This window comes from Mus caroli, unplaced genomic scaffold, assembly GCF_978045245.1.
Source record: "Mus caroli unplaced genomic scaffold, Mus_caroli_1 scaffold_7, whole genome shotgun sequence".
Taxonomy (NCBI): domain Eukaryota; kingdom Metazoa; phylum Chordata; class Mammalia; order Rodentia; family Muridae; genus Mus; species Mus caroli.
The window spans coordinates 78,487,613-78,515,223 of NW_028227262.1; the positions used below are offsets into that span (position 1 = coordinate 78,487,613).

Sequence of the window (27,611 nt, forward strand, 5' to 3'; positions counted from 1 at the left end):
GCTGGAGCGAGGCGGCGGGATGCAGCGCCCCGGGCCCTTCAGCACCCTCTACGGGCGGGTCCTGGCCCCTTTGCCCGGGCGGGCCGGGGGCGCGGCCTCGGGCGGGGGCGGGAACAACTGGGGCCTCTCGGGTTCCCACGTGCAGTTGCCGGGGCGTGCACATTCGGAGACCCACGGCGACAAGGGAGGCTCGAGCGCGGGCGGCCCGGCCCCCTCCACGATGTCCAAGGCCGAAGAGGCTAAGAAGCTGGCGAGCCACACGGCGGTGGAGAACCACGTGAAGGTGGGCAGCTGGTGGCGGCGTGATGGCTTCGTGCTGCGCGCCCAGGGCACTGCCCGGGTGCGCCTGACTCCTGAAAGGGCGAGGGTTGCGAGAGAGGGGAGAGGGTGAGCCTTGTACCCGAATTCGCGCTGTACTTCCCAACCCTTGAAAGGCCTTCTAGACCCCGAATGGGTGGGTGTCAACTCTTCCCCCAACTGGAGCCTTGGCTACAAAGATTCCCTGTCCGGCTGGAACTGGGTGCACAGTAGAGCCTGGCTGTGCTCTGTTTTAGAGTCTTGTCAGGCTGTTAATGCGTGACTCCTAATCAGCCCATTGAAAATGGTGAGCCCCGAGGCTGCTGTTCTTCACTTCTCACTTACCGCGAAGCCAGCGGAGCTGTTTTGCGAAGTGTTTTGAAATTTTACTCCAAACAGGCTTTTCAGCTCCTCCCGCTGAGGAGCTAGAGTGCTGTCTTTACAAAGAAGCCATCAGGTTACTGTTGACAGGGCCGGGTGGACAGACATCTGGAAGTGCTGCTTTTTAGGAGGGGTCCAGATGTTTTGCAGTTAGTAAGGCTGTGTCCACATTTGTTAAGTGGCAGGTGTGGTGCTGTGAGTGGACTCTTAGTGTAGGTGGGTTTGCTGTCCCGTACGTAGCAGGTTAATTATCTTAATTGTATTACTTCTGTTGCCCTGTGGTGAAGTTTCCTGGTCTTGTTTTCTATTTCTTAGATCGCGTTATCAGAATCCATATCTTCGTTAAAGGGAATTCTTTTCACTTGTTAAAGCCGTGCTGCCCAAAGTTACTTTGCAAAGTCGTTGTTCTTAGAGCTTTATCTTCCTGCCTAGGGTGAGGGTGGCCTGAGTGGGCGGGGCCGGGTCTGATAACCTCAGGCTTGCCTGTTCTATAGAAGAACACCATTTTTGCTTCAGGCAGGGCTCTTCTGTTCTAGGGTAGCTTTTTGCTCATCTAGTTAGCATAGGATTTTATACTTGAATTAAGAGGGTGTGGGGTATGAATATGAATTTAAAATGTGTAATTTGGCTCTGTGTTTGGAACTCAGTGCCACAGGGGTAAAACTGGGACAGTAAAGAGAGATTTCAAAATGCCTTTATGTAGTGACTTAATAGATTGATAAATGAAATCCATACCTCAGGAGAGCCCATTATCTTAGTTATCCTGTTAATGTTTAGTGGTACACGTCTCCTTGACCTTTGCCTTATCGTTATGTATTTGACTAAATTAAAATCTGCAAGCCTTCCCCTCATGTTCCAGCCATATTCAAAGGACTTTACTACTTTCAGTTTTCCCTTGGCTTTTTTCTTAAGGAGACTAGGAGACGACGATTTCCTCTTCCTATTTTGAAACTCAGGCTGGCTTTGAAACCCTCCCTTCCCCTCTGACTGGCTGGCTAGCACATCTCAAGGGAGGAACTTGATATGTGGACTATGCTAGCTTTGAAATCTACCTGCTTCTGTCCGAGTGCTGGGATTAAAGGTGTGTCTCACCACTCAGCTTTACCCACTTGATTCTGCCTCCCAAGGGCTGGCATTATAGGTAGGTGGCACACCCAGCTCCCTCTGATCTGGACTCCCAGACACTTCAGCATGACCTATGTTCTAGTTTTCTGTGCGTTTCTCTTGCCCAACTCCCTGTGAGCTGTGGGAGGAGACTTAATGCTATCTATACATTCAGCATGGAGTACAGTGAGGGCTGCCTAGGCAGTGGTCAGTGAGTTGTGTGGAGTGGGAACACTGATATGGACGTTGGGGGTTGTGGGTTTGGTGGCCCTTTTTGTAGGCTTTCTGAGTGTGGGGTTTCCAGTCCCCTCAGCCCGCTGGTGTTCCACCGTGACTATTTCTACTCCAGGGTAGATGGAGAACTCAGAATTCTCAGTTGAATCTTTGTCACCAGGTCCAGACCTGCCTGATTCTAAAGGTGTAGTTACCTCAGAAGGGTTAGTGTAGACAGCTCTGCTATCTTCATGGTTTGTTTCTTCATCCTTTGCTCTCTGTGGAGCCTGGGCTTTGATTTGAGATTGGCCTAACCCAAGGAAACTAGTGGGCAGACAGTATTAATATTATTATTAGTTTTTTTTTTTTTGAGACAGTCTTACTAGGTATTTTTGACTGCCCTGGGATTTACTATGTAGACCTGGCTGGCTTCAAACTCACAGAGATCTGCCTGTCTTGCCTTTCTAATGCTAGGATTAAAGTGATACATCACCGTACTTGGCAGTTTTTGTGTTTTTAATCTGGTAGAAGCCTGTTTTACTGACATACTATTCCAAACTCACCACATACACCAAGAGCCTTAGCCCATCGAAGCCAGTCTTATAGATCCATGAGATTACCACATTGGACTTGACAGCTTGCTGTTTAGCCTTGCCTTTTAGAAGGGCTATCAGCTGTCGGGCCAGTTTGCACCAATTTGGCTTTGGCTATGGCACTCACTCTTGGACCTGTTATTTTGTTTGAAGGTGGCAAGATCTAGCAGACCCTGCAGTTCATCTAGAATAGAGCCTGTCTGATGTACTGAGTTGGCCTTTGTGCTACATGGCTGCTAGGACTGATGTGAGCTAATGAGGAGTCTGGTAATCAGATTTGGCCTCAGGTCAAATGTGAAGGCCAGGTTACGTTTATTTAGGCTTTAAGAAATGGAGGTGTTCACCATTATTTGGATACTTCACATCTTGATATTTAGCTGTCTTAAATATTTTGTTAGGTTCCTTTATTTGACTCCCTTGCATTTTGAGTTCGTGGGACAGCTGATGACTTTATTAGGTGCACTGCCTTCTCGATGGCATCCTGGAAGGTGAAATCGGTAAAGTTGGCTCTGGTAGGCTGAGCCTCTTGGTTAATTTGGTGAGTTTGGAAGAATATGTTAACCTGGGCTTCTACCAGATTAAAAGACACATAAATTGCTGGGTGTGATGGCTTCTACCAGGTTTAAAACGCAAATTGCTGGGTGTGGTGTACACTTTTAATCACTTGATAGCAGAGGCAGGCAGATCTCGAGTTTGAGGCCGTCCTGGTCTGCATAGTTCCAAGGCAGCCAGGAGTACCTAGTGAGACTCTCTGATCTCAATAAACAAGCAAATAACACACAGACATTGAGTCCCCTCCCTTCCTAGTGCTCATCCCTCTCCTTCTGCCGCCACCTGTGCAGGCTGTGTCTATTGGTAAAGAAATCCTACCACGTGTCCTGTATCCAGAACCTCCTGTCTTCCACCCGTTTGCTGGTGCACGTAAGGGTGATGGCCTGTTTGCTGTCAGCATTGAGGATTCTATTTCTACAAGAATTCAACAGAAACCTCAGGAAGACCCTCAGTCTATTGTCCTGGGAACTGCTGCTGATCAAGATAAAATTGTGAAGGCAGGCAGGAAGTTTGCCCACACTGATAATGTCAAGCCTCTGGCATGTGGAGTCAACCCAGCTACTTGGTGAACAGGCAAGACTGCAGGCCAGTTTCTGACAGACTGGATTGGCCAAGAATGACTGCCTTAAATCCCTGGGTTTAAGTGCCTGAGACTTGCCGGGTGTGGTGGCACATGCCTTTAATCCCAGCACTTGGGAGGCAGAAACAGGTGGATTTCTGAGGCCAGCCTGGTCTACAGAGTGAGTTTCAGGACAGCCAGGACTACACAGAGAAACCCTGTCTCAAAACAAAAACAAAAACAAAAAGTGCCTGTGACTTTCTAAAGTGAGAATTTCCTTGCAAAAGTACAGTTTCCCTCTGTCCCCTTTTAAAAACCCCCACAGCTTGCACAGTGCTACCATTTACTGCCTTTAACATTGCCTTGTGAACTTCCTTATGCAATAATCTGAAAAGAGCCCCCCCTCCCCCCTCCACAGAAGCCCACAGACAATGATGGGCAAAGTAGGTAGGAGAGGCCCAGCTAGAAACATTTTTAGTGTGTTAAGTGTGATTGCCATCAGGATTTAATTTGTTTACATTTCTAAATTCCTTGTAGTTGTTGGTCATTCTGTCTTTTAGTTTTAGATGTAGTCTAATTTTGAGAAGGAATAAATGAGGCATGGGATGCCGGGCCCTGGAGCCGTGGGGCCACCCCTGCACACTGGGGGTTTTAACTGTAGCTTAGTTTCTTCCTCCTACGAGGAAGTTTCACAATAGCCTTTCCCTTGCCAAGTGAATTGCTAATAGTTGTCCCACTCCAAGACATTTGAGAAACTGTGTTCTTTCAGCAATCTAACTCCTTGAATTGTTTAAAGTGAGGTTGTGTGTGTGTGGTAGATAGGGTTAAAAGGTAACATGGTCAGGACATTAGCTGTTCTTATATCAATATTTTATTCAACATATTAAATTAATGGGATATGAATAAAATGAAATGAATTTTTAAAGACTAAAATTTATTGTATAATAAATATAGGGTAATGACGAGTTGCATTTCATAGAACACAGTGAATTAAATTTTATGGACAAGATATACTAACAGTTTTCTACAGGCAGAGGTCAGCCTTTACAGAGCTGTAAAATTGCACACATTCTTGTAGGATTGCATAATACAGGTACTACAATTCTATTGAAGGAATCTATTAATCTTTTGGCTTACTTCAAAATCTTCAGTTTTTTTTCTTGCATTGTTGCAAGTGAGCCAGTGGGTCTCTAGGTAATAGGGATGGTTGTGAAATTTGGCTTATTAAGATATGTAGGTTGGTGTAAGTACTTGGTGGAAGGCAAGTGTGGGTCTTCTAGGCCATTGTTTCTCCACCTTCCTAGTGCTGTGACCCTCATGTTCCTCATGTTGTCGTGATGCCCAACCATAAAATTATTTTCATTGCTACTTTGTAACTGTAACTTTGTTGCTATTATGAATCATAATGTAAATATCTGACATACAGTATATCTGACTTGTGACCCATGTGGCAGGGTCATTTGACCCCAAAGGGGTTGAGACCCCAGGCTGAGAACTGCTAGTCCAGGCAGGGTTCAGTGTCGGCTGCTGCTCTGTTGGTGGTGGTTTTGCCATAGCCTGAGGGTAGGGTGTTCCGGGAAGTTGCTTAGGAGCCAAGCTCCATATTGGTTTTGATAGTGTCCTGTTGGTTTTTCTTTGTGGTCCTATCATCTGGCCATAGGTATCTTCTCTTTCTTAGGATGGAAGCCTTAGTGTTGGAAGCTAGGGACATAATTGCTGTGTGATGAAGTCACCCTGTAAGTAGTAGTCCTTTCATGCTGGGTTTACTCCAGCCAGAAGGATGTCTTTGAGGCAGGCATCTTAACTGTGATAGTGATCCAACAGAGCAGAGTCTGACCAGCATTGCTTAATTATGTGTCTCTCTTGTTCCCTCCCTCCCTCCTACCAAAAATCAAAGCTCACACCAGTGCCCTGGGGATGGCCAAATGCTTGCTTTGTGTCTTAGTGTAGCTACATTGAGTAAAATCCTTTCACCATTATACTTCCATTCTGGGATTGGGGCTGGATTGAACACGCTAGTCCTCACAGTGTCAGGCCTCCAGCCCAGAGTTTTGCTATGGGAACGAAGACTTCCTAGGCTTTCATTTTTCTTCCCATGAAAAGTAGGGCCCCTTGGTGTGAGCTGGATGGAAGAAAGATTTACTTCTGAAGTCACTCCCTCCCCTCCCCTCCTATCCTGTTCTTTTGCTGACATGGGCAGAATTCTGGCTGGCAGGCATGATGTATCCCTGAACTTTCTTGGGTTACAGTTGTGAAGATGACAGTCTCCTGTGTCCTAAGAGCTGAGCTTGTGTGGGAATGAAGCCAGAGGGCAGGCCCAGCTTTCCATGCTTGCCCAGGCTCTGGTTTCCCACGCCCAGCGTGACCCTCCCCACTTCCCTCCCCTCCCCTCCTCTCCCTTCCCCTCCTCTCCCTCCCTCTCCCTCCCATGTCATACCCTCCCTTGGATTGGCCAGGAACCTTCCACTCTTATTTGCAGGCCATTTCTGTGAGGCCAGCTTCAGTTACTGTGGGGCTGTTACACGGTGTAAATACTTGAGCCACCCATTATTGGTTTGGGGTGTGTATATGGAGGAATGGTGAATGGGGATGGTATTAGTGTCAGAAAGGAACGAGGAGGGCTCTGTCTGCGGGATAGCAGGATAAAGCACAGCTCTGAGCTTCAGAGGTTACAGGTCTGTAAAGGTACCTGCCTTGCACCTGTGCTATGAACTGTTGTTCATGATGATTTCAGTGCTCTAAAAGTCTAGATCAAGAGAGTAGTAAAACTACCGTAGTAATGAATTTTGCTTTTCCATCTCTCTTTTTGGCAGAATAACCAAGTGCTGGGAATTGGGAGTGGTTCTACAATTGTCCACGCTGTGCAGCGAATAGGTATGTCCTCAGACCGTTTCCTGTATGCTCATGGGAGTAGGAGGTGGAGGAAGGGGAGGGGATGGGCTCAGGTGTGGTGGCTCAGGTGTGGCCTTTGTTTTAGTCCCCACTCAGCCTTGTGGAGATGGGAAGAACATGCTGTTCATCTGAGGTTAGCTGAGGGTTTCTGCTCTTAGGAAAGAGGATTTTGGTCCACTATGGCTGACTTTGGGGAGCCGATGCCTGTGTTTATCGTGTATAGCCAGAGGGGAGAAATTGACTTAGGTGAGGCCCCAGCAGACTGTGATGGTGTACACAGATCACGGTTTCTGTATCGGTCTCCGGTTTCCTCGGAAACCTGTGTGTTTCTCAGACAAACAAATTGAGGTCACGGTGTCCTGTCTGTGACAGGACAAGGATGAGGTCCCTGCAGTTGGTGGCTGGTTTTTGTAGGTATGACTTCACTTTGATTGGGTCCTCTCTGTACTTAGGAAAGGCTCAGGCATTATCAGCTCCGGTGACTGCTCAACAGGTTCTGCAACCCTGCTCTTTGTTGGTAAAAACAAAGCCTGGGAGTGGCTTGCCCAAATGCCCATCTTTGGCAGGTGCCAAGGGTCAGAGCCTAGGAGGCAAAACCCAGGTTCCTGTTGTGATCGGGAAGTGGCTGATGGGAGATTTAGTGTTCAGTACGTAACCACCTTAACCCTGTGTATGGAGAATTTTAGGCCACAGGAATTACTGTGGATTCATAGGAGTAACCACTAAACCTTCCAAGAGACAGACTTAACTAAAGGACTCGATATTTAAAGAAGACAGCTTTTAAAGACTCATTAAGATTTCCTAAAAGTTTAAAATGAATAAACAAATTTAAAACTAATCCGTACCTGTCCCAACCTTTAATCATCCTCTGGGGCCTATAGGTCCTTATGTTTCTTAATAAATACAAAGTGAAGTCTGATGCTTCCCTGGAAAGGCACTGTAGGATTGTAGCTAAGATTGAGAGTCAGCTGCCAGAAGGGCAGAGGTGGCCCGCACCTTTAATCCCAGCACTGGGGGAGGCAGGTGGATCTGAGTTCAAGACCAGCCTGGGCTAAAGAGTTCTAAGACAGCTAGAGCCAAATAGAGACACCCTGTCTTGAGCCCTACCTTGCCCTCCTCCACCCCTAAAAATAACGGGAAAGGGAAGAAAGACCACTAAGGACCATATTCCAGCCATGGGGTAGCTGTGTGACTACTAAGGTAATTTACTTCTCAGTGACCCTGTTTCCTCATGTGCAAAGAAGGGTGATAGTCATAACTTATCTCTTGGGTTATCTGGTTTAAAAAGGTTGAATACACAGCTCTTAGCAAATTGCAGACCCACAGCAGCAGTACCACTGAAATGGCTTTTCCTGTGGTCATTCTTGCCTCCCAGGCCCTCTAGTGTCTGCAGAGGCAGCTGTCAGTGGAAGATAGGCTTTTGGTCTTTCCCCTTTGGTTGGATTTTAGAAATGCACGTGGGACCATAAAATCAATTGTGGGGAGTTGAACAATACCAGTGTGACTCTTGTCTCCACAGCTGAAAGAGTGAAGCAAGAGAATCTGGACCTCATCTGCATCCCCACATCTTTCCAGGTACATCATGTCCCATGTGTCTCCGTCCATGTCTTAGCCGCTGTCAGGTCTTCTGGGTTCCACTGTACTCCAGCTTTGTGTTGTTAATCCAGGATGGTTTCCTTGAGGGAGCCAGGCTCAGGGGAGGAGCTGACCAAATGTTTGGTGTAATTTTTTGAGGCAGAGGCCTTGGCTGACCTGGTCTGTAGACTCATCTTCCTGCCTCTGTCTCCTGAGTGCTGAGATTAAAAGCATATTCCACCATGCCCAGCTGGGGGTGTAATTTTATTTGTTTCATTTACTTTGATGTTTTCTTATGAGTTAGGCTCTGTTTGGAGTATGCAGAGACAACTGTGTGGCCTTTAGCCTCAGGGACTATTATCCTGTAAAGGGATGAAGGGAACTTCACGAAAAGAATTTGGGATGTTATAGTAATATAAGTGTAGTTCACGGTTTGATTATACAATAGCAGAACTGGATGGGGAAGGCAGAGGAGCCGGGAAAGAGAGAGAGTAAGTAGACTGAGAAGCTCTGTTTTCATCTGACTTTATACAATTCTATCCACCAATGGCTGTTTCAGTGAGGAAAGTTTGCCAGAGTAATAGAACCGAGAGAAACAATTGCTTTACAAGTGGGTTTATAAGAAAAGTTGAGTATTCCCACAGTGGCTGTGTACAGGTGGGAGAGCTGGGAACCCTGAAGAAGCTGGAAGCCATAGTTTTATCTGTTCTTCCCTCTCCCTCACCTCTCCTCATTCCACTTGATCTTCCTGTTTCACCCCCTCCATGCATTCATAACTACCCTATTTCCCCTTCCTAGGGTCAGCCAGTCCATCCCCAGTCAAGACTTAACAGCTAATACCCATGCTGAGGGCCAGCTCCTGCTTGGAGAGGGGTTCTGAGAGAAGGGGTGTTTGGGGCCAACAACTTGAAGACGAATTGAGGGTCAAAGCTGGTGGCCTGTGCTCTCCTCGAGACAATTTTCCAGCCTGCTTTCTCTCTGTTCTGCTTTCTTTCTCTCTGATCTGCTTTCTCTGGAGATCTCGAGACAGCTCTCTTTATGTTCTGCTCAAGACAATTCTCCAAGCAGTTTTCCCTTGCTATTCTAAAAAATTTTTGGATAGCTCATCTCTTGCAGATCATAAACCCAGTCTTTTATTTTACAGATCAATCCACTCATTTACTCTAGGTTTCCTTTTAATTATCCTATGAGTCAGCATCTCATGATCCAAGCCCCTTAATTCTTAGGAGAGAGCAAGCACACATTTCCTTTTAACATTGCAAAAGAATTCAAAGATCTGCTGGGCAGTGGTGGTGCACGCCTTTGATCCCAGCACTTGGGAGGCAGAGGCAGGTAGATTTCTGAGTTCGAGGCCATCCTGGTCTACAAAGTTAGTTACAGGACAGCCAGGACTACACAGAGAAACCCTGTCTTGGAAAACCAAAAAGAAAAAAAAAAGATTTCAAAGATCTGTCTACCTCTGTTAAGCATAGACAATAAGATAACTGGGTAGGGACCTGTCCTGAAATTACTTTTTCTACCTCACCTAAATCTAATAAATTAGCTCTGCGTGCGGCTGATCTTGAACTCAGGAATCTGCCCTTGTAAACACAAACTAATTTAGCTGGGTGGGATCTCCTGGGGTCACCACTCCCTAAATTCCTTTATCTCCTTCCCTAGTGTCTTTCTGACAAGTTGGCTCATAGTGTAACTGCCTTTGTTCCTTCAGATTCATGAAGCCCCTCTTATAATTCACATTGCATCCTTATTTTTTGAGAAATTATATATTTTTGAACTCATATTTTTAGAGTTATTTTTCACAGCTTTAAGGGCTGTCCTGAAGGCCCCGGTGTTTACCATAAAACATTAGCCACACCTTTGCCTCCGGGACTCATTTCTGATTATCCTGGAGTCATCTTTAACAGGGAGGACATTCCTTAAGGGAGGACATTCCTTAGAGGAGGAATGTAAAATATGTACACTTTTCATACAAACAAACCATGGCAGCCTTGGACACTAGCTCCCATCTGTTGCCCTGTCCCAGGGGCAGGAACCATGTCATTCTGTCCCCACCAAGGTCTTGGCAGACTTGGCACATCCATGTATAAGTGAATGCAACCCATATTGTCTTTTTGGGTCTGGCTTAACTCATTCAGAATGATTTTTTTCCTTTATTTTTATTTTTATTTTTTATGTTTTTACTTCTTTTGAGGTAGGAGGTCACAAGTGGGGAAGAACATGGAAGGATTGGGAAGGAATGTGATTGGATGCATGTGAAATTCCCAGAGAATCAATAAAACTGCTGTGTAGGAAAAAAGAAAAAAAAGAACAAAACACGTTACGCCGGAAACTATATTAGCATGATGATTTTTTTCTAGCTTCATTCATTTACCTGTGAATTTCATTGTTTTAACTGCTGAGTAATTATCCTTTGTGTAAGTATACCACACTTCTTGACCCCCACATCTGTTGGTCCCTTTACCCACTCTCTGTCTATCATGAATAGAGCAGTGATGAACATGGTTGCACAAGTGTTTTGAGGTACGAGGAAGCATCCTTTGGATATATGCCCATAAGTGGTAGAGCTGGATCTTGAGGTAGATAATTACCATTTTTCTGAGGATCTGCCTCATTGAGTTCCATAGTGGCTGTCAAGTTTGTGCTCCCAACAGCAGTGGAAGCGTGTTCCCTTCTTCCACATCCTCGCTGTCACTTGTGTTCTTGAGCTTAGCCATTCTGACAGGTGTAAGGTGGAATCTCAGGGTCATTTCGATTTGCCTTACCCTCATGATTGAGGATGGTGAACATTTCTCTAAGTGCTTCTCTGCCATTTGTGTTCTCTTTTGAGAATTCTGTTTAGATCTCTACCCCATTTTACAATCAGGTACTTGTTTTCTTGATGTCCAGCTTTTTGATTTTTTAAAAAAGTATATTTTAGATGTTAGTCCTCTGTTTGGTGTGTAGTTGCTAAAAATCTTATCCCATTCTGTAGCTGCTGCTTTGAATGATGGTGTCTTGACATACTGAAACTTTTTAGTTTCATGAGACCCATTTATTAATTGTTGATCTTAATGCCTGTGTTAATTGTGTTCTGTTCAGAAAGTCCTTTGCTGTGCCGCCATTGAGTTCAAAACTATTCTCCACTTTCTCTTCTATCAGATGCAGTGTGTCTGGCCTTAAATTGAGGTCTTTGATTCATTTGGAAGTTGAATTTTGTACAGGGTGATAAGTATGGATCTATTTGGATTCTTCTGCATGGAGCCATTCCGTTTGTCCGGCACCATTTGTTGAAGATGCTGTCTTTTTTTTCCAGGGTGTATTTCTAGTTGCTTCATCAAAAATCAGGTGTCCGTAGGTGTATGGATTTATGTTCAGGTCTATAATCAAATTCTGTGGATCAACATGTCTGTTTTTATGCCAGAACCACACTGTTTTCATTACTATAGCTCCATAGCTCAGTTTGAGATCAGAGATGTGATACTGATAACTCCAGCAGTCTTTATCCAGGAGCGTTTTAGCTATCCTGGGTTTTTTGTTTCTATGTGAAGCTGAAAATTACCTTTTCAAGATCAATGATCAATTTTGATGACAATTGTACTGTATCTCTAGATTGCCTTTGGTAGGCTGCCCAAAAGCATTTTTATTATGTTAATACTACCAATTTATGAGGTTCTGATATTGTCTTCCATTTCTTTATTCATGACTTGTTTTTAATCATACAAGCCTTTCACTTGCTTGGTTACAGTTATCCAAACATTTTGTATTATTTGAGTCCATTGTGAAAGGTGTTGCTTCTCTGATTTGTTTCTCAGTCTGTTTCTCATTTGTATATAGGATACTAATTTGTATATATGGCTACTGATTTATGTATATATTGATTTTGTATCCTGCTACTTTACTGAAAGTGTTTATCAGTTGTAGGAGTTTCCTGGTGAAATTTTCAGGTCACTTATGTATACTGCCATCCTCTGCAAATATATACTTTGACTTCGTTTTTAATTTGTATTCTTTTTTTTTTTTTTTTTTTTGGTTTTTACGAGACAGGGTTTCTCTGTATAGCCCTGGCTGTCCTGGAGCTCACTTTGTAGACCAGGCTGGCCTCGAACTCAGAAATCCGCCTGCCTCTGCCTCAATTTGTATTCTTTTAATCTACTTCAGTTATCTTATTGCTCTAAGACTTCACGTACTATATTGAATAGATATGGAGAGAGGGGACAACCTTGCCTTGTTCCTGATTTTAGTAGAGTTGCTTTCAGTTTCTTTCCATTTAAGTTGATGTTGGTTCTGGGTTTGTTGTCTTTATTATGTTGAGGTATGTCCCTTGTATCCCTAGTCTCTCAGGACTTTTTTTGTTTTTTTGTTTTTCGAGACAGGGTTTCTCTGTATAGCCCTGGCTGTCCTGGAACTCACTTTGTAGACCAGACTGGCCTCTAACTCAGAAATCCGCCTGCCTCTGCCTCCCGAGTGCTGGGATTAAAGGCGTGAGCCACCACGCCTGGCTAGGACTTTTAACAGGAAGAGGATTTATTATTTTGAAGCCCTTCTCTTGTGCTTCATCCATATTGCCTTTCTCAGGGCTTACTGTAGTAGAGTTGCTGGGCTCTAAGGAGACTACTATTTACTGTGACTACTATTTACTGTGGCTACTATTTACTGTGGCTACTATTTACTGTGTTTTACTCTGTTGCTTAGGCATCTGGTTTTGGGATGACTGTAATCTAGGTGCTGATGTCTGGTTTTGTCTTTGGTTTTTTTTTGTTTTTTTTGTTTTTTTGTTTTTTATGTCCTGGAAAGACATCTAGCGTACATTTTGTGTCTGCCACAGTACTTAAGAGTGTGTGCGTTTTGGTACATGAGTTATAATTTGTAAACTAATTTGTAAACATTATTTTCAGCCAAGACTCCAATGCTTACTCTATCTAAATTCCACGTAGTCATGGTTAGCCTGGAACTAAGGAGACCAGGCTGAATTTATTTTATTTTTATTTTTTTAAATATTTATTTATTTATTATATGTAAGTACACTGTAGCTGTCCTCAGATACTCCAGAAGAGGGCATCAGATTTCGTTTGTGAGCCACCATGTGGTTGCTGGGATTTGAACTCGGGATGTTTGGAAGAGGAAGAACAGTCGGCGCTCTTAACCACTGAGCCATCTCGCCAGCCCCCTGGTTTTGTCTTTGTTGATAAGTTTTTTGTTCCTTAGTTCCTGTTGCCCTCTCTGGAGATTAAGAGTGGTGGTTGCCTGATAGAGAGTGCTTTTGTGTTTCTGCCTGGTGTAGCTACAGGGGTGTGGGGGGATCCCAGGTAGAACTTGTCTCTTGGTATTGGGAGCTGACATGCAGGAATGGGGAGAGGGTAGTATAGAGGGCTAAAAGTCCTCGACAGAAGAGAAGCCAGGAAAAGTTGAACATACGGCTTGTCTCGTCCAAGGAGGAGATGTTTACCTGTTGTCCAGGAACGCTGGGAAAGAGGGTGGTTTACATTGGTATCTTATGGCCGGGCCAGTCCCAATGCCGCAGGCTTTGTGCTCATCTCAGCCGTTGTCCCTAGACCCTAAAATTTGGGCACTGTCTCAACAATATCCATTTTTATGGAAGAAGCTGGGTGTACCTTAAAGAATTTTTGTGTAAACATGCCTTGCACTCTGTTATACTCATGGGACTGAGTTAATGATTATCAGCACCTCCCCCTTCCCCCCCCCCCCCCGAAAATTGTGCTGTGCTTAAATATGGCTAAAATAAACTACCTGGTGTCAGACTATGGAAGTTGACATATGGATGGCTACCGAAGTCGAGCTGAACAGAATTTCATTCTTTTTTTTTTTTTTTTAAGATTTATTTATTTTATGTATGTGAATACGTTGTCACTGTCTTCAGATACACCAGGAGAGGACACTGGATCCCATTACAGATGGTTGTGAGCTACCATATGGACCTTTGGAAGAGCAGGCAGTGCTCTTAACCACTGAGCCATCTCGCCAGCCCCAGAGTTTCACTCTTATCCTGATTGTTTCCCTGCTGGCCATAGCTCCTGCAGGCCCCACCTCCCTGGATGTAGAAGGGCAGGGCACTAAGAGGGTCCGTAGGAGGGAGGAAAGCGCTGTCTGCCACGAGGATCCAGCTCGTGGTTTTCTGGGAGAGGGTTTTGGGTGTCAGTGGGTGAGGGACAGGTCTGAGGCGAGGAAGGAAGCTGTGGGGAGGATCTGCTTAGTTCCCTGGGACTCCACTTTTCCATTCTTGAAGGTCCCCCTGCCCCTGCCCAAGCTGGGATCTGACCTGTGGCCTTTGACGTGCTAGGAGAATGCCGGACCACTGAGCTCCATTCCCAGTCTTTGGTCTTTTGGGACAGGGCATTACTACTATAACTCAGGCTAAGTTTGAATCGGCTGTGTATCTCAGCCTCCCAAATGTATTGGTAGAAGTTTTAGAAGTACCCTGGTATTGTTTCCCAAGTCTGGGAGGGGCAGCTCTTAACCTCTGGAACTGTTTCTTTCCCCTTGTGCTGTGTGGTTCCAGCCCCTGCAGTGAAGTAGCAGTCAGCATTGCTCTTCATCTCCCACTTACCTGCAAGCAAGTGTGGGATATGAGAGGGAACCTAGGTCAGTCTTTAGGGCTTGACATATCAAAAGAATTCTGCAAATTCTGCAGACTTTTGCTATATTTTTAGTATAAATGACCCGTGCTTGCTTTTTTTCTGTCCTTCCTAGGCCAGGCAGCTTATCTTGCAGTATGGCTTAACCCTCAGTGACCTGGATCAACACCCAGAGGTGAGTGTGTGTGTGTGTGTGTGTGTGTGTGTGAGAGAGAGAGAGAGAGAGAGAGAGAGAGAGAGAGAGAGAGAGAGAATATGAGAACGAATGAATGAATGAATGAATGAAAGAAAGTGATTGACTGTCTTTTTTTCCCCCTTTTTTGGTGGCTTATAGTTGTTCATGGGCTCCAGCTATCTTGGTAGGTCCAGAAAACATTAGCAAATTATATTCACTTTTGTTCTGGGGCCTTGAGTGTTAATTCTGATCAAACTCACAAGCAAAGAAGTGACAGTGTAGGCACACTACAGGTTTAGCTTCCCAAAGATTTAACCTCCAGGGCTCAGTAAAGGGAATGTGGACAGTTCCAGGTTTGGTCTGTGGCTTCCCGAAATTCCCTTCTCATAAGTGAGCCAGCCTGTGGAACTCACACCTAAGCTAAGGAAAATGTCATATCTTAGACAGTCATTACCACTTGAAAAGTAATTAAATATTTCCAATATTTGTGGAAAAGAGTGTTAAATTGAAGGATATTCCAGTAAAGACTGAAGCTGTGGAGAGTGAGTAGCATCCCTTGTCACCCCAGGACCGCCTGAGCTGTCATTAGGTGTGGGGCTAAGTTTAATCTTGACAGTGAGTACTGTAACTATCTCAGGGGATAGATATAGAAAGGGTATGTCATTTCCTTAAGTGGCAGAAGCAGAATTATAGCTGGTACACTTAAGGCTCTAGAGCCGTGTTACAGTAAGAGGCTAGGTTAGCTGCCCAGGCTCCATGGCAGGGCCAGCAGAGGATCTTTGGAAGGGAACGTAGTAGCTATGGGTATGTGGGCATAGATAGGTGTTGCCCAGACTTTCTAGAGTGACTGGGCATACTGGGATAGGCATGGAGTGAGGGTTTGACAGGGTCTAGCAGTTGATGTGGTGGAGTACATAGTAAGACCTTGGGAAGGACCTCTTGCGGGGGAGTTCTGTGGGCAGAAATAGTTTCCAGTTCAAGAGTGGACTGAATGTTCGTCATCTTTGGAGATGTCGTCATTTTTTCTTGTTCATTTGAAATTGCCTATGTGTGCCCACATTAGTTCGGTCTTTGGAATCAGTTTTTCCTCTGCTCTTTTATTATTGATCTTTGCTCTCCCCCTGGAATCAAATGCTCCAGTCCTGCTGTTTATCTGTTCATGGTCTTTTGGACAGCCCCAAACTGCAGTGTCTTAAATGTTTTGCCCTTACCTGCCGACTTCTTTGGGAATGGTAGAGCCTGTCTTGGGAATGCATGCTAACAACTCCACGTTGTTCATGGAGAGTGAAGGAAGCAGATGCAGTGGATGGGAGCTGGACAGTGAACTAGGCCCTCTGCTGCCTTCCCCTGCGTCTCCAGCAAAGCGCCTTATGCTCTGGGGCCTTCGTTTCTTGGGCCTCCCTAGTGGAGCTGCTGAGAGCCTGATGAGCTCTCACGGCGGTCATGGGCGCACAGTCTCAGCTCATGAGCTCTTCCCTCCTCCAGATTGACCTTGCCATCGATGGTGCTGATGAAGTGGATGCTGAGCTCAATCTCATCAAGGGTGGAGGGTGAGTGTTGTGGGGACTTTGTTGCTAAAGAGATGGTCAGCTAACCCTTAGCGAAGCGAAATGGAGTACAGAGTAAACAATTGTTCCTGATACACATGAGTTTTTCTTCCTGTCAGCACCCTGACACCATGTGCTGTTGAGCCAGCCTAGCATTTCTGACCATTAGTGTCTATCTGCTGACAGGTAACCTGGGCCTTTTCAGTGAGATGGTTTGTCATGCTGTTCTGTGTACACACACAGCACTTTATTGGCTCAGACTGTTAGGTCTGTGCCTTACGTGTTAAAGTTTTGAAGTCCACAATCCCTTGAGGGGTGCTCTTCCTTTATTTGGAAACATTTATCAGGATGACAGGGCGTTCAGTTTTTTTAATGTATTATGTAATACTTGTTGCAGGTGTGAGGTAATTTATCTAGAGAGCAGTGGACATAGGCCAGAAGATTCAGTATCCCTGGCTTGTGCTGTCACAGTCCACAGGGCAGGTGTTCCAAACCGGTCATCTATTCAGGGCAGGTCAGAGTCATCTCCCTAACACAGTGCTGCTTAGATGCCTGTTGGAGGGGAAGTGCTTGGCCTGAATAGAACCATTGTCTACTTTCTAGGTTTCTACCAGACACAGGCAGATGTTTGTGTATTCCATTTACTAGAAAGCAGCACTATAGGATTGAAATGAAGGCAAATTTCTCTTTAAGTGTCAGGATTGAACACATTTGGGACTCCCATGTCTGACCCTACTTCCCAAATGAAGATGATCTCACCCTGCTCTTTCCTGTCAGAGGCTGCCTGACCCAGGAGAAGATCGTGGCTGGTTATGCAAGTCGCTTCATTGTGATTGCTGATTTCAGGTACTGTTCCAGGGTTCTGCCTACCAGCAGAGAAGGTGTCTGGGTTCCCAAGTTTGGTCCCCATGGAAGAGGAGAGAGCCTGTGGAGGGATGTAGGAAGGACTTCCTGCTCTCTAGGATTCCAGGCAGTGACTCCTGCTGACTCTTGCGCAGAGCTGGGCCTTCCTGTTTGGGGATAGGGAGGAAGCAGTGTCACCCTGTGGGCAGAGCTCCTCTGCCTGAGTTGTTACTCATTAGGTTTTCACAGGTAACCTCAGGACAAGCCCTGAGGTTCACAGGTAGTGACTCGGCACATCCTGCTTCCTCTGGGGTCAGGCTCTTCTCCACGTGACTGTGTTATGCTCAGTCTTTGACCACGCCGATTTTCTTTCTAGGAGCCTGAGAGAGGAGGCACTGTTCTGAGCATGTTAGAAAAGATACCTGCGTTTGTATCACTCAGGAAATACATTAAGTGCAAGAGCAACCTAAGTTAGCCAGCAAACCATCAGAGCAGATTTTAGAATTTTTGCCTTGATATTCAAGTGTAAAGCAGCTCGTGTTTCTGAAGCTGTCTAGGCAGCCCCTAGCCTGAATTTGGTTTTGTGTATTGAACTTATTTAATTTGATTGACATTTTTTCTAGGAAAGATTCAAAGAACCTTGGGGATCGGTGGCACAAGGGGATTCCCATTGAAGTCATCCCAATGGCCTATGTCCCAGTGAGCCGAGCTGTGACCCAGAAGTTTGGGGGTGAGGTGGAACTTCGAATGGCTGTCAACAAGGCAGTAAGTGGCCAAGGAGGTTTCTGAGCACTCCGACTCAGTGTGCTGCTCTAGAGCTTTCTGTGTCAGTTAGGTCCCAAGGCCTTTGGCGTGTGTGTGTGTGTGTGTGTGTATCTGTGTGTGTCTTGTGTCCAACCCCTTAGTCTCCCCCCATAGAAGGAGGCATGGTTCTTTCCTGACACCCCTCGGGGTTACTTGAGGTCTGGACTGCTCAGTGAACAGCCTCTAAACACTGTCTTTTGGGAAGCTCTAGGGGGCAGAAAGTTTTTCAGGTTCTGTGGTGTGTGTGGTATTTTTCTTTTCTTTCATCCTTTCTGAGGCTATCAATGTAAGAGTACAACTCTTATCTCAGAGAGGATAAGAGATAGTTTTACTTTAGAGCCAAATAGGAATAACTATGGCCTGGGAACATTGATTTAGGTTATTCCAAATTCCAGTGAGATAACAATCTTTTAATATGTACAGAGACATAACAAAGGCCACAAATTACGCTTTTCATATATATTGTAAACACCAGGTAGGCAGGTCATAGAAAAATGGTGAAGGCCTCAGCCCTATCCTAGCATTCCCCTCCCCGAGACAGGGTTTCTCCGTGTAGCCTTGTCTGTCCTGGAACTAGCTCTGTAGACCAGGCTGGCCTCAAATTTATAGAGAACCACCTGCCTCTGCCTCCCCTGGGATTAAAGGTGAGCCCTACCATTGCCCCAGCTCTGGTATTGTTCTTAGCCTTTTGGTTGGTGGGAACCATACACACAGTGTGTCTACATTTCAGAGGGTTTACCTTTCAAAAGGTGTAGATGGCCCAAGATAATCTGCCTGTGGATTAGTAACAGTCTATACTAAACTCCAAAGCTATTGAAGTTCCCGTTGGTTAATCTAAGTACAGAAGGCTAGTGGAAGATAATTTTTTTCAGAAACTTTCTGTACAAGGTAGCCCCACTCTCTCTCTCTCTTTTCTTTCCAGTGTTAGGAGTTGGGTTCAAGGACTGGAGAGATGGCTCAGTAGTTAGGAGCACTGACTGCTTTTCTAAAGGTCCTGAGTTCAAATCCCAGCAACCACATGGTGGCTCACAACCATCCATAATGAGATCTGACGACCTCTTCTGGTGCATCTGAAGTTAGCTACAGTGTACTTATTTATAATAATAAATCTTTGGGCCGGAGCGAGCAGGACCAACTGGAGTGAGCAGAGGTCCTAAATTCAATTTTAGCAACTACAGTTGTACAGTGTACTCATATACATAAAATAAATCTTTAAAAAAAAGGAATTGGGGTCAAGGCTTCTGGAAATACTAGGCAAATACTCTATCACTAAGCTACATCACCTGCATTCTCTGTCGTAAACGTAGCGGGAAGTAGCCTTTTTGGGTGGGGCGGTGTGTGAGCACATGATACTCCTGTGGAGATGTTTTTCTTCAGCATCTGACTGTGGGTTACAAGTAACTTTTCTTTCTTTCTTTTTTTTTTTTTTTTAAGATTTATTTATTTATTATATGTAAGTACACTGTAGCTGTCTTCAGACACTCCAGAAAAGGGCGTCAGATCTCATTACGGATGGTTGTGAGCCACCATGTGGTTGCTGGGATTTGAACTCAGGAACTTTGGAAGAGCAGTCAGTGCTCTTAACCACTGAGTCATCTCACCAGCCCGGAACTTTTCTTTTGCACTTAACTAAACAACCAAATGTAATGACCTCAAACCGAAGTGTATATAGTTATTAGAAATAAAATTTGGGTATTAGAGAAAATAAATAATAACTGTACCCTGGTGTCAATACTTTCTTGACTTCCCTTTAGAAAGAAGCTGTGATTACTGGCTATGCAGCACCTTATCTTTGCCCCTCCCTTCCATTTTTTGTTTGGAGAGAGGCTACCTGGAAGTGTGTAGTCCAGGTTGACCTTGAGCTCCTGATCTTCCTGCCTCCTCCCAAGTGCTGAGATTAGAGACAGACGCTGCCAGGCCTGGTTTACCTTTGCAGTCCTACCTGCGCTGCATGCCAGGCTGCGGAGGAGTCTTACTTGCCTCTGCCTATGTTCTGTCAACGTTTATTTCACTAAACAATTGGATTTTTCTAGTGTCCAGTGGTGTTGAGGAAATGTTCTGTCCCCTCACATCTCGACCTCTGTCAGTCTGCCCACCCTTTGTAATGATTCCTGCTGAGGTAGAAGGTGTGATGTGTGAAGTCATACAGCCTGATGCTATGTTACTGCTGGTGCTTATGCTAAGTAAGCTTTGAGAGGTAGTTCTCTTGGTTTTCACTGTACTAAGTTGAAAACGTCACTGCCTTGAGCCATTCCTGTTTGCAGCTCTGTCCCACTTTTTGACACTCAAGAAACAAGTTTTAGAGAAGTCAGTGGCTGCTCTTAACTCTATACCTGTGTGGCATTAAGTCCTACGTGATCCAAGTCTGTAGGACCCCAAGGAGCCTGCTCACCACTGCTTTATGGAAGCACCTTCTAGGAAGCAGAGTGGGGGACATCTATCTGCCTGTTGTCTTTCTTGCTTTTGCCTACCAGTGCTTTCGTCCTTAGTGATTGGAAATTGTCTTCTAGGGGCCTGTGGTGACGGATAACGGGAATTTTATCCTGGACTGGAAGTTTGACCGGGTGCATAAATGGAGTGAAGTGAACACAGCTATCAAAATGACTCCAGGTAATCTGGGTGGCGCTCACTGGACAGTCACCCAGTGACTTCCCTTCATTACTACCCCCTCTGCAGGCCACAGAAGGCAGCATGAACATGGGCACAGTGTATACCATGTCTGAGGTTTTTTAACTTGCATTACCTCCCTCCTCTTGGCTTGTGTAATAGTGTTGGTGTATATGTATTTTATAGTCTGTTTGAATTGGGATAGCCTTGGAGCTGATGGAAGGTCAGAGGTGCTTGCTTTGAAATAAGCTCACCATCCTTGGGAGAGACGCCTGCCCCCTCCAGGAGCCTGATGCAGCCTCTTCGACCTTTGTGGGGGAAGTGACTCAGTTTACCTACATTCACTGGTTACGTGTCGTAGGCTATGATTACATGGAATTGGGCCTAGATTAGAGCTGATGGAACCCTGGGGAAGGCTGTGTGAAGCCATGCCTGCAGATACTGGAAGTGCTGCCTCTGCTGGAGAAATAGCAACAGTCTAGTGACAGCGGCTGCGTTGTTAGGTGTGGAGCAGTTTCATAGATGTGATGTTGATCTGTGTACTACGGTTGCATTGCATCTTTAGACAGTGCTTAACATTCTAAAGTTTTATTAAATTCCTACTTGGATGAGGTAGTTAACAGGGGACCACAGAGACCCAGAGCTAACCTAAGTGGTTTGCCTAACGCCTACAGCATCACGGTGTGAGCTCTAGGTTTTCTGCCTCTTGACCTTGAAGTTTTAAGATTTGTGTTATTTTTAATTATGTGTGTGAGTGTGTGCATTTAACTGCTCATAGAGACCAGAAGAGGGCATCTGGCCTCCAGGAGCTGGAGTTGGTTGTGAGCCTTCTGTTGTGGGTGCTCAGAATTGAACTTGGGTCACTACAAGATCAGTGTGCTCACTTGAGCACTGAGCCCTCTCCCCAGCCCCAAGACCCTGGCTTGGATGCTTGCTCACTCAAGTGAGGCTGTGTGATGTAAGCATAGACTTAGGCCAAGGGATAATCAGTAGGAGTTGAGGGCCTCCCCGCTGGGGTGAGGGTTGGGTGAGCTGGATAGAGATGAATTGGCGTCCAGGCTTAAGTGTGGCAGGTCAGAGCTTGTAGAAGGGCATTTACAGGAGGAGGTGACTTGAAAGGCATCGTTGTTGCAGTGCTGAGGGGCAATCTAAATCATACCTGGGCAGTGAGAAAAACAAATCAGTTTTCAGAGTGTGGTGGCTGAGTGGATGCTGGGAGCACACTGCCTGGATGAACTTCTGACCCAGCCATGTTCTAGCAGTATGAACTCGGACCCCTAGCTAAGAGCGGTGTGCCTCAGTTTCTTCTTTGTAAAAAGGGCCAAAAATAGTACTAGATCACCTTTTAAAACAGCGCTGGAAGACTAAAGTCCCTAGGGAGAGGATGCACTGCTGTCACCATTAACTAACCAGTAGATTGTGCCCACACAGGCCCATGCCTGCAGTCCTGTGACTTTGGAGGTAGAGGCAGGATGATCAGAGGTCAAGGACTTCCCTGGCTACATAATGAATTTGAGGCCAACCTGGGCTACATGAAACCTCACTTCAGTGCCCACTGACACCTCCCCAACCCCTATTCTTTTGAGACAAGGTTTCTCTGTGCCCTGGCTGTCCTGGAGCTTACTCTGTAAAGCAGGCTGGCTTTGAACAGAGAGATTGCCTGCCTCTGCCTTCTGATCGCTGTGATTAAAGGTGTGTTTGTACCACCACTGCCGTTTTTTATTTTTTATTTTTTTGTAGATTGTTATTTGTGCTAGTTGAGAGTGAAGCCAGTTTGAATATAACTATATAATATAATATAAGCCGTGTAATAAGGCAGCTCCTTCTTCCAAGTCCAGCCTCTGATCGTCTTTAGTCTTCTGAAAATCTTTCCCTCATTCATTAGTGAAACTGTTGTTTAGTGTTGCCTCTCTGACTGAAAGGCCAAGAAGGCATTAGGATGGTGGCGTGGAGGCCATGTTCCGTAGGCAGAGTGCACTTGCCTGGTTAGTGCAGACTGACCCATGGTGGAGTGGAAGGCCAGTTCCTGCTGTGCCCACTAGGGGGCTCTCTTGCTCTTCTTGAGGCCTTTCTTGCCTTTCCTAAGCCTGACCTGAAGAATCTACATACAGCTTAGAGTGAGGAAGATGAACTATTACCACAGGCCCACCCCTGGTTTGTCTTTGGCTCTCCTTTTCTCTTGCTTTTTGCCTATTGGATTAGACAAACTCCCAGGGCAAGGGCAAGCTTTCCTGTTTCTTCCCAGGTCCATTTGCATGATGGAGACACTCAGAAAAGAGTCCCTATCCGTGTTTCATTGGGTCCTGCGTCTGCTCACATTCAGCATGCTCTGCCCTTTCCTCTGGATTTTATTTGGGGTGAGGGGATCAGTCACTCCTAGCACCTCATTAATTTGAGGCTCTAGAATCATGCCTCAGACTGCTGCTCTGCTATTTTTTTATAGCTTTTGAAATGGGTTTGACTTTCTCTGGGGCCAGATTGAAGCGTCTGGGCTGTGCTACAAAGGCGGCGATCAGGATGAGTGTTGAGCACTGCTTTGTCCATCCTCAGAAAACTAGCTGTGAGGCGGGTTGTGCCAGGACCTTCATACTTCAGTGACTCAGCTCTCATTTCGCTTGTGGATTGAGGGCTGTCCACAGATGTTTTAATTTATCCTTTGTTTCTTCATACCTTATATCCTTATACCTTTGTTCACCATTATGGGTAAACAGTGGCAAATGCCACCCAATCAGGCAGCTAGTTACCCTGTCTGGAGACAGCTAGTGTTACTAAAGGAATTGTATGGCTTGTTCTGAGATGATCTTCCACAAAAACTCAAGTTGAAACTCCCCTGCCTCACTCCTTTAACTCCAGGCATACTTAGGTTGTGTTCTGCCTTCTCCTTAGCTTTTTACATATTGACTTACAAGAGATAGTGATACCGTTTTTTATTCTTTTAATGTGCATTGGTGTTTTTGCCTGCATGCATTCTGTAAAGGTGTCAGATCTTGGAGTTATGGACAGTTGTGAGCTGCTATGTGGGTGCTGGGATTTGAACTTGGGTCCTCTGGAAGAGCAGTCAGTTCCCTCAACTGGTGAGCTATTTCTCCAGCCCCTAACCCTACTTAAAAAGAAAAAGGATGAGTGTTGGAGAGATGGCTAGTGGTTAAGAGCACTGACTGCGCTTCCAGAGGTCCTGAGTTCAATTCTCAGCAACCACATGGTGGTTACAGCCATCTGTATTGGGATCAGATGCCCTCTTCTGGAGTGTCTGAAAACAGCTACAGTGTACTCATGCACATAAAATAAATAAATTAATTAAAAAAAAATAGTGGTGACATTCCAATTTTGTGGCTGAGTAACAGTTTACTTAACCAGATCCCTGTTAGTGGTCATTGTCCCTCCATACTAGGTTCACTCCCATTTTCTTTGATAGTTGGCCAGTGTTAACTCACTTAATGTATGTGTATATGTGAACATTTTTGGTGAAGGCTTTATATAGTTAGTTAATTCTCATTGCTGAGCATTCCACTGTTAATATGTGTGCGCAAACAATATGGTAATTTATTCATGCTACCATGTGTGTGTGCATGTGTACATGAGTGCATGCAAGTGCATATGTGTACACTTATGTATGTGCAGAAGCCAGATGTGTCCTCTCTTCTTTGAGTCAGAGTCTCTCATTGAACCAGGAGCTGGACGATGGCCAGCAGGCTTCAGGGATATTCCTGCCTCCACATTCTGGTCACCTGCCATTACTCATCGTGGTGACTGAGTGTCAGTTGTTCATGCCCTGTCACTAGTGAGCTTCAATGCTTTGCTTCTTTTAAGAAGTACTTGTTTAGGTCTTGAACTCCTTTTTCTGTTGGGTTGTCACTTACTTAGTGGCTTAGGAACTGTATTCTGATGTGACTCCTTTGTCAGGTGTATGCTTTGTGAATATCTTCTACTCGGAGGAAGCTTTTCAAGGATGGCAGTTGACTGAGCATTCCTGGGAGGAGTGATATAGCCTTGGAGGGTCTCTATAGCAGGCATGTGGGGGGATGAAGAGGAGCCGACCTTGAGACAGAGGAGGATGAGCCGCAGGTGAGGGGAGCAGCGTGAGAAGAGGGTCTGGGCTGGGATGAAGCTGGCACATTTGGGAACACAGAGCAAGCCATGATGTAGCAGACGGAAGAGCTGCCAGCAAGGAACAAAGAAAACCCCGGTTTCTTTCAGATTGTGTTTTGTCCGCTGCTGGCTTGTGATATTTGCCCCTGGGAATACTTGATGCTTGTTTTGCTCTGGGAAGCTGGACTTTAATGCACCTATTCTTCATTCTACAGGCGTGGTGGACACAGGCCTTTTTATCAACATGGCAGAGAGAGTCTACTTCGGGATGCAGGATGGCTCAGTGAATGTGAGGGAGAAGCCCTTCTAGCTCTGAGAGGAGCGGAGTGCTCACCTTGAGTCTCCAGCCCAGGCACAGTGGACACGCCTCACCAGGAGCCTTTGCCTTAATGTAACTTCATGTAGCTGTCTACAGTGCCAGAGTGGACGGCTGGCCATGGGTGGGTGGGGGTAGTCAAATCCAGTCTTATGAAGTATTGCTATGTGTCTTTTTAAAAAGAAATTTAAATATATATATTTTTACTATTAAAATATTCAGTTTTTTTATAAAATAGAACTTGATTTTATGTTTTATATGAAACCTTACCAAAAACAAAAAAAAATGTATAATAAAAATAAGAGATCAGGATTGTCTCTGAAAGCTTTGACTGGACCTGCTGGTTAACCTTCTGAAGTTTTGGGTTTGCTGAGAAAGAACGTTTTTCTAAGCTGGTGCAGTGAGCAGCCACCAGCAGGTCTCCTGATGCCTTATGGGAAACCTTGTTTACTGTTTACTTTCTTGCCACACTCTTCTGTTTCGAGGGTGTTTTCATTGTTACCACTCCCAAATCCTAGTTACATTTTAAGATCAGGTGTAGGGAATTGTGAATGGAGCAGCGGGGTTGTAGTGACTAGGGTATAACTTCAGGTGAGCGAGAATGCACCTTCTCCTGGATCCTGGCTTGGCTTTGCTCCTGCTGCTGTTGGAAGCCCCCGGTGGAAGCGCCTGCTGGCAGTGCCCAGCATTGTCTGAGATGTGAAGCACTTACTTTTTGTTGTTTGAATGATTTTCTTTGTTAATATTGTTTTGTTCCTCCGATGACCCTTGTATGATTTGGTATCAGAAGCTGTCACTTTGTGCTGTTTGAAGGTTGAAATAAACGTTACTGTGCCATTTTGATCCTTTGTCTTCTCTCCCGAGTTTGCACTGATGGGAATCAGTTTTGCTCAGTTAGTTTATATCCATGAGTGGGATCATCTCAGCCTAGGTAAACGCTTCTGTTGTTTCTGACAGACTATCTCCTGTATTGAACAAGGACACGCGTGTTCTACCTTTGCTGCAGAGTTAGTTTTCTCTGTCTGGGTGAGGGCAGTATTGCTGAGCACAGGCCTGTTCACTCCCAGCTGCTCTGTTGGGTTGTATGGGAGTTGAGCATTAGAAGAGACTGGAATTTTCTCGCTTCCCTGAGTCTCTAGTTTAGATAAACTGCCTAGTAAAGAGCTGAGTGCCTAGAAAAAACTTCCCAGAGGATGGCAGGCCGTGGCCAGCTCAGTGATGGTTGACAAGGCCTTACGAGTCCATTCTGTCACACATCCTGGTGCTGAGAGCCCTGGTTCCTCCCATGCTAACTGCACGATACTTAGCAGTCAGTCAGCTAGCTTTTCAGCCTACCTTCTGCTTTGAAGTTTGAACTCTGTTACATGTGTTGGTGTCCAGATTCTTAATCAAGTCTCTGAATAAAAGCTAGCCAGGACTGAGGTTTAAATGGACATTTTCCAGCCCAGTGTGGTGGTACATGCCTTTAGTCACAGCCTAGGCAGGTGTATCTATTAGTTCTAGGCTAGCCTGGTCTCAGTGAATTCCAGGTTAGCCAAGGCTATACAGGGAAACCCTGTCTAAAAAACAAGCAAGCAAAGGAAGAGGCGTTCTCCCTCAGCTGTTGGTGTTAGGAGTGCATTATTTTTAATTGGTTTGTCAGCAACTTTTGTGCAGAATGAGATAAGAAATTCGATATAGTCAGTTTTCAAAACAAACAATTAGTGTGGTGTGGATAAACAATTTCAGAAACACCTGTTTGCTCCACTTCACATACACATTTCCTGTCGGTTTCACAGGCTTTGACACCTGTGCCGGAACTAGGGTATTTGAATGCTAATGTGAAGTTTTTCTTCTGATAGAGAAAAACAAAATACCTGGTAGGCACCAATGGGCAGCCTAGAGATACATTTTGATGAAAGATTGAATTAAAATGAAAGATTTTTCCATTAGATTACTAAATGTGATCTTTTAAGTGGCGAATGAGCTAAGCCAGTTTCAGTTAGTATCTTTGCTTTATCTTGGGCACACAGGACAAGTTGGAGTTTGGCTTAAAACTATTTTTTAATATATTTAAGCTATATTTATATATCTAGGCATGGTGGCACACTCCTTTAATCCCAACACTGTGAGGCAGAGGCAGGCAGATCTCTTGAGTTTAAGCCTAGTGAGTTTCAGGAGAGCCAGAGCTACACAGATCCTGTCAAAAAACAAAACAAAATAAAAATTGTATTTGGGTTTCTGTGTATGAATATGTACACATGAATGTCGGTGCCTGCAGAAGTCAGAAAAGGGTATTGGAGACTGTGGCCTGGGGTTGCAGGTAGTTGTGAGCTGGGTGGTATGGGTGTTAGGATGTGGGAACCAAACTTGGGCCCTCTGCAAGAACAGTGCATACTCCTGAGCCATCTCTAAGGCCTTGAGTCTGGCTTTTGGGAAAGGTTTGTAGTCATGGCAGGATGCCATGGGGAAAATCATGGGGACTTGGGTAGAACCGACTCAGGGATGGCTTC

The 27,611-nt window shown here is 45.2% G+C and overlaps 1 protein-coding gene across 1 annotated transcript; it reads left to right on the top strand.

Annotated features, from left to right (window-relative positions):
• Positions 1-25,950, top strand: Rpia (ribose 5-phosphate isomerase A). Its single transcript, XM_021165230.3, has 9 exons — positions 1-283; positions 6,513-6,573; positions 8,111-8,166; positions 14,854-14,913; positions 16,399-16,463; positions 17,238-17,306; positions 17,927-18,068; positions 20,618-20,717; positions 25,019-25,950. Exons 1-9 carry the CDS (start codon positions 20-22, stop codon positions 25,111-25,113), a joined length of 912 nt encoding a protein of 303 aa, XP_021020889.1. The 5' UTR covers positions 1-19; the 3' UTR covers positions 25,114-25,950.
• Positions 25,951-27,611: the final 1,661 nt, after the last annotated feature.

Bases quoted from the DNA above. Each gene is read 5' to 3' on its own strand.
- Rpia (XM_021165230.3), top strand. From the start codon at position 20: ATGCAGCGCCCCGGGCCCTTCAGCACCCTCTACGGGCGGGTCCTGGCC. The intron at 18,069-20,617 runs GTAAGTGGCCAA...ATTGTCTTCTAG, and splicing joins GAATGGCTGTCAACAAGGCA to GGGCCTGTGGTGACGGATAA. The intron at 20,718-25,018 runs GTAATCTGGGTG...TTCATTCTACAG, and splicing joins AGCTATCAAAATGACTCCAG to GCGTGGTGGACACAGGCCTT.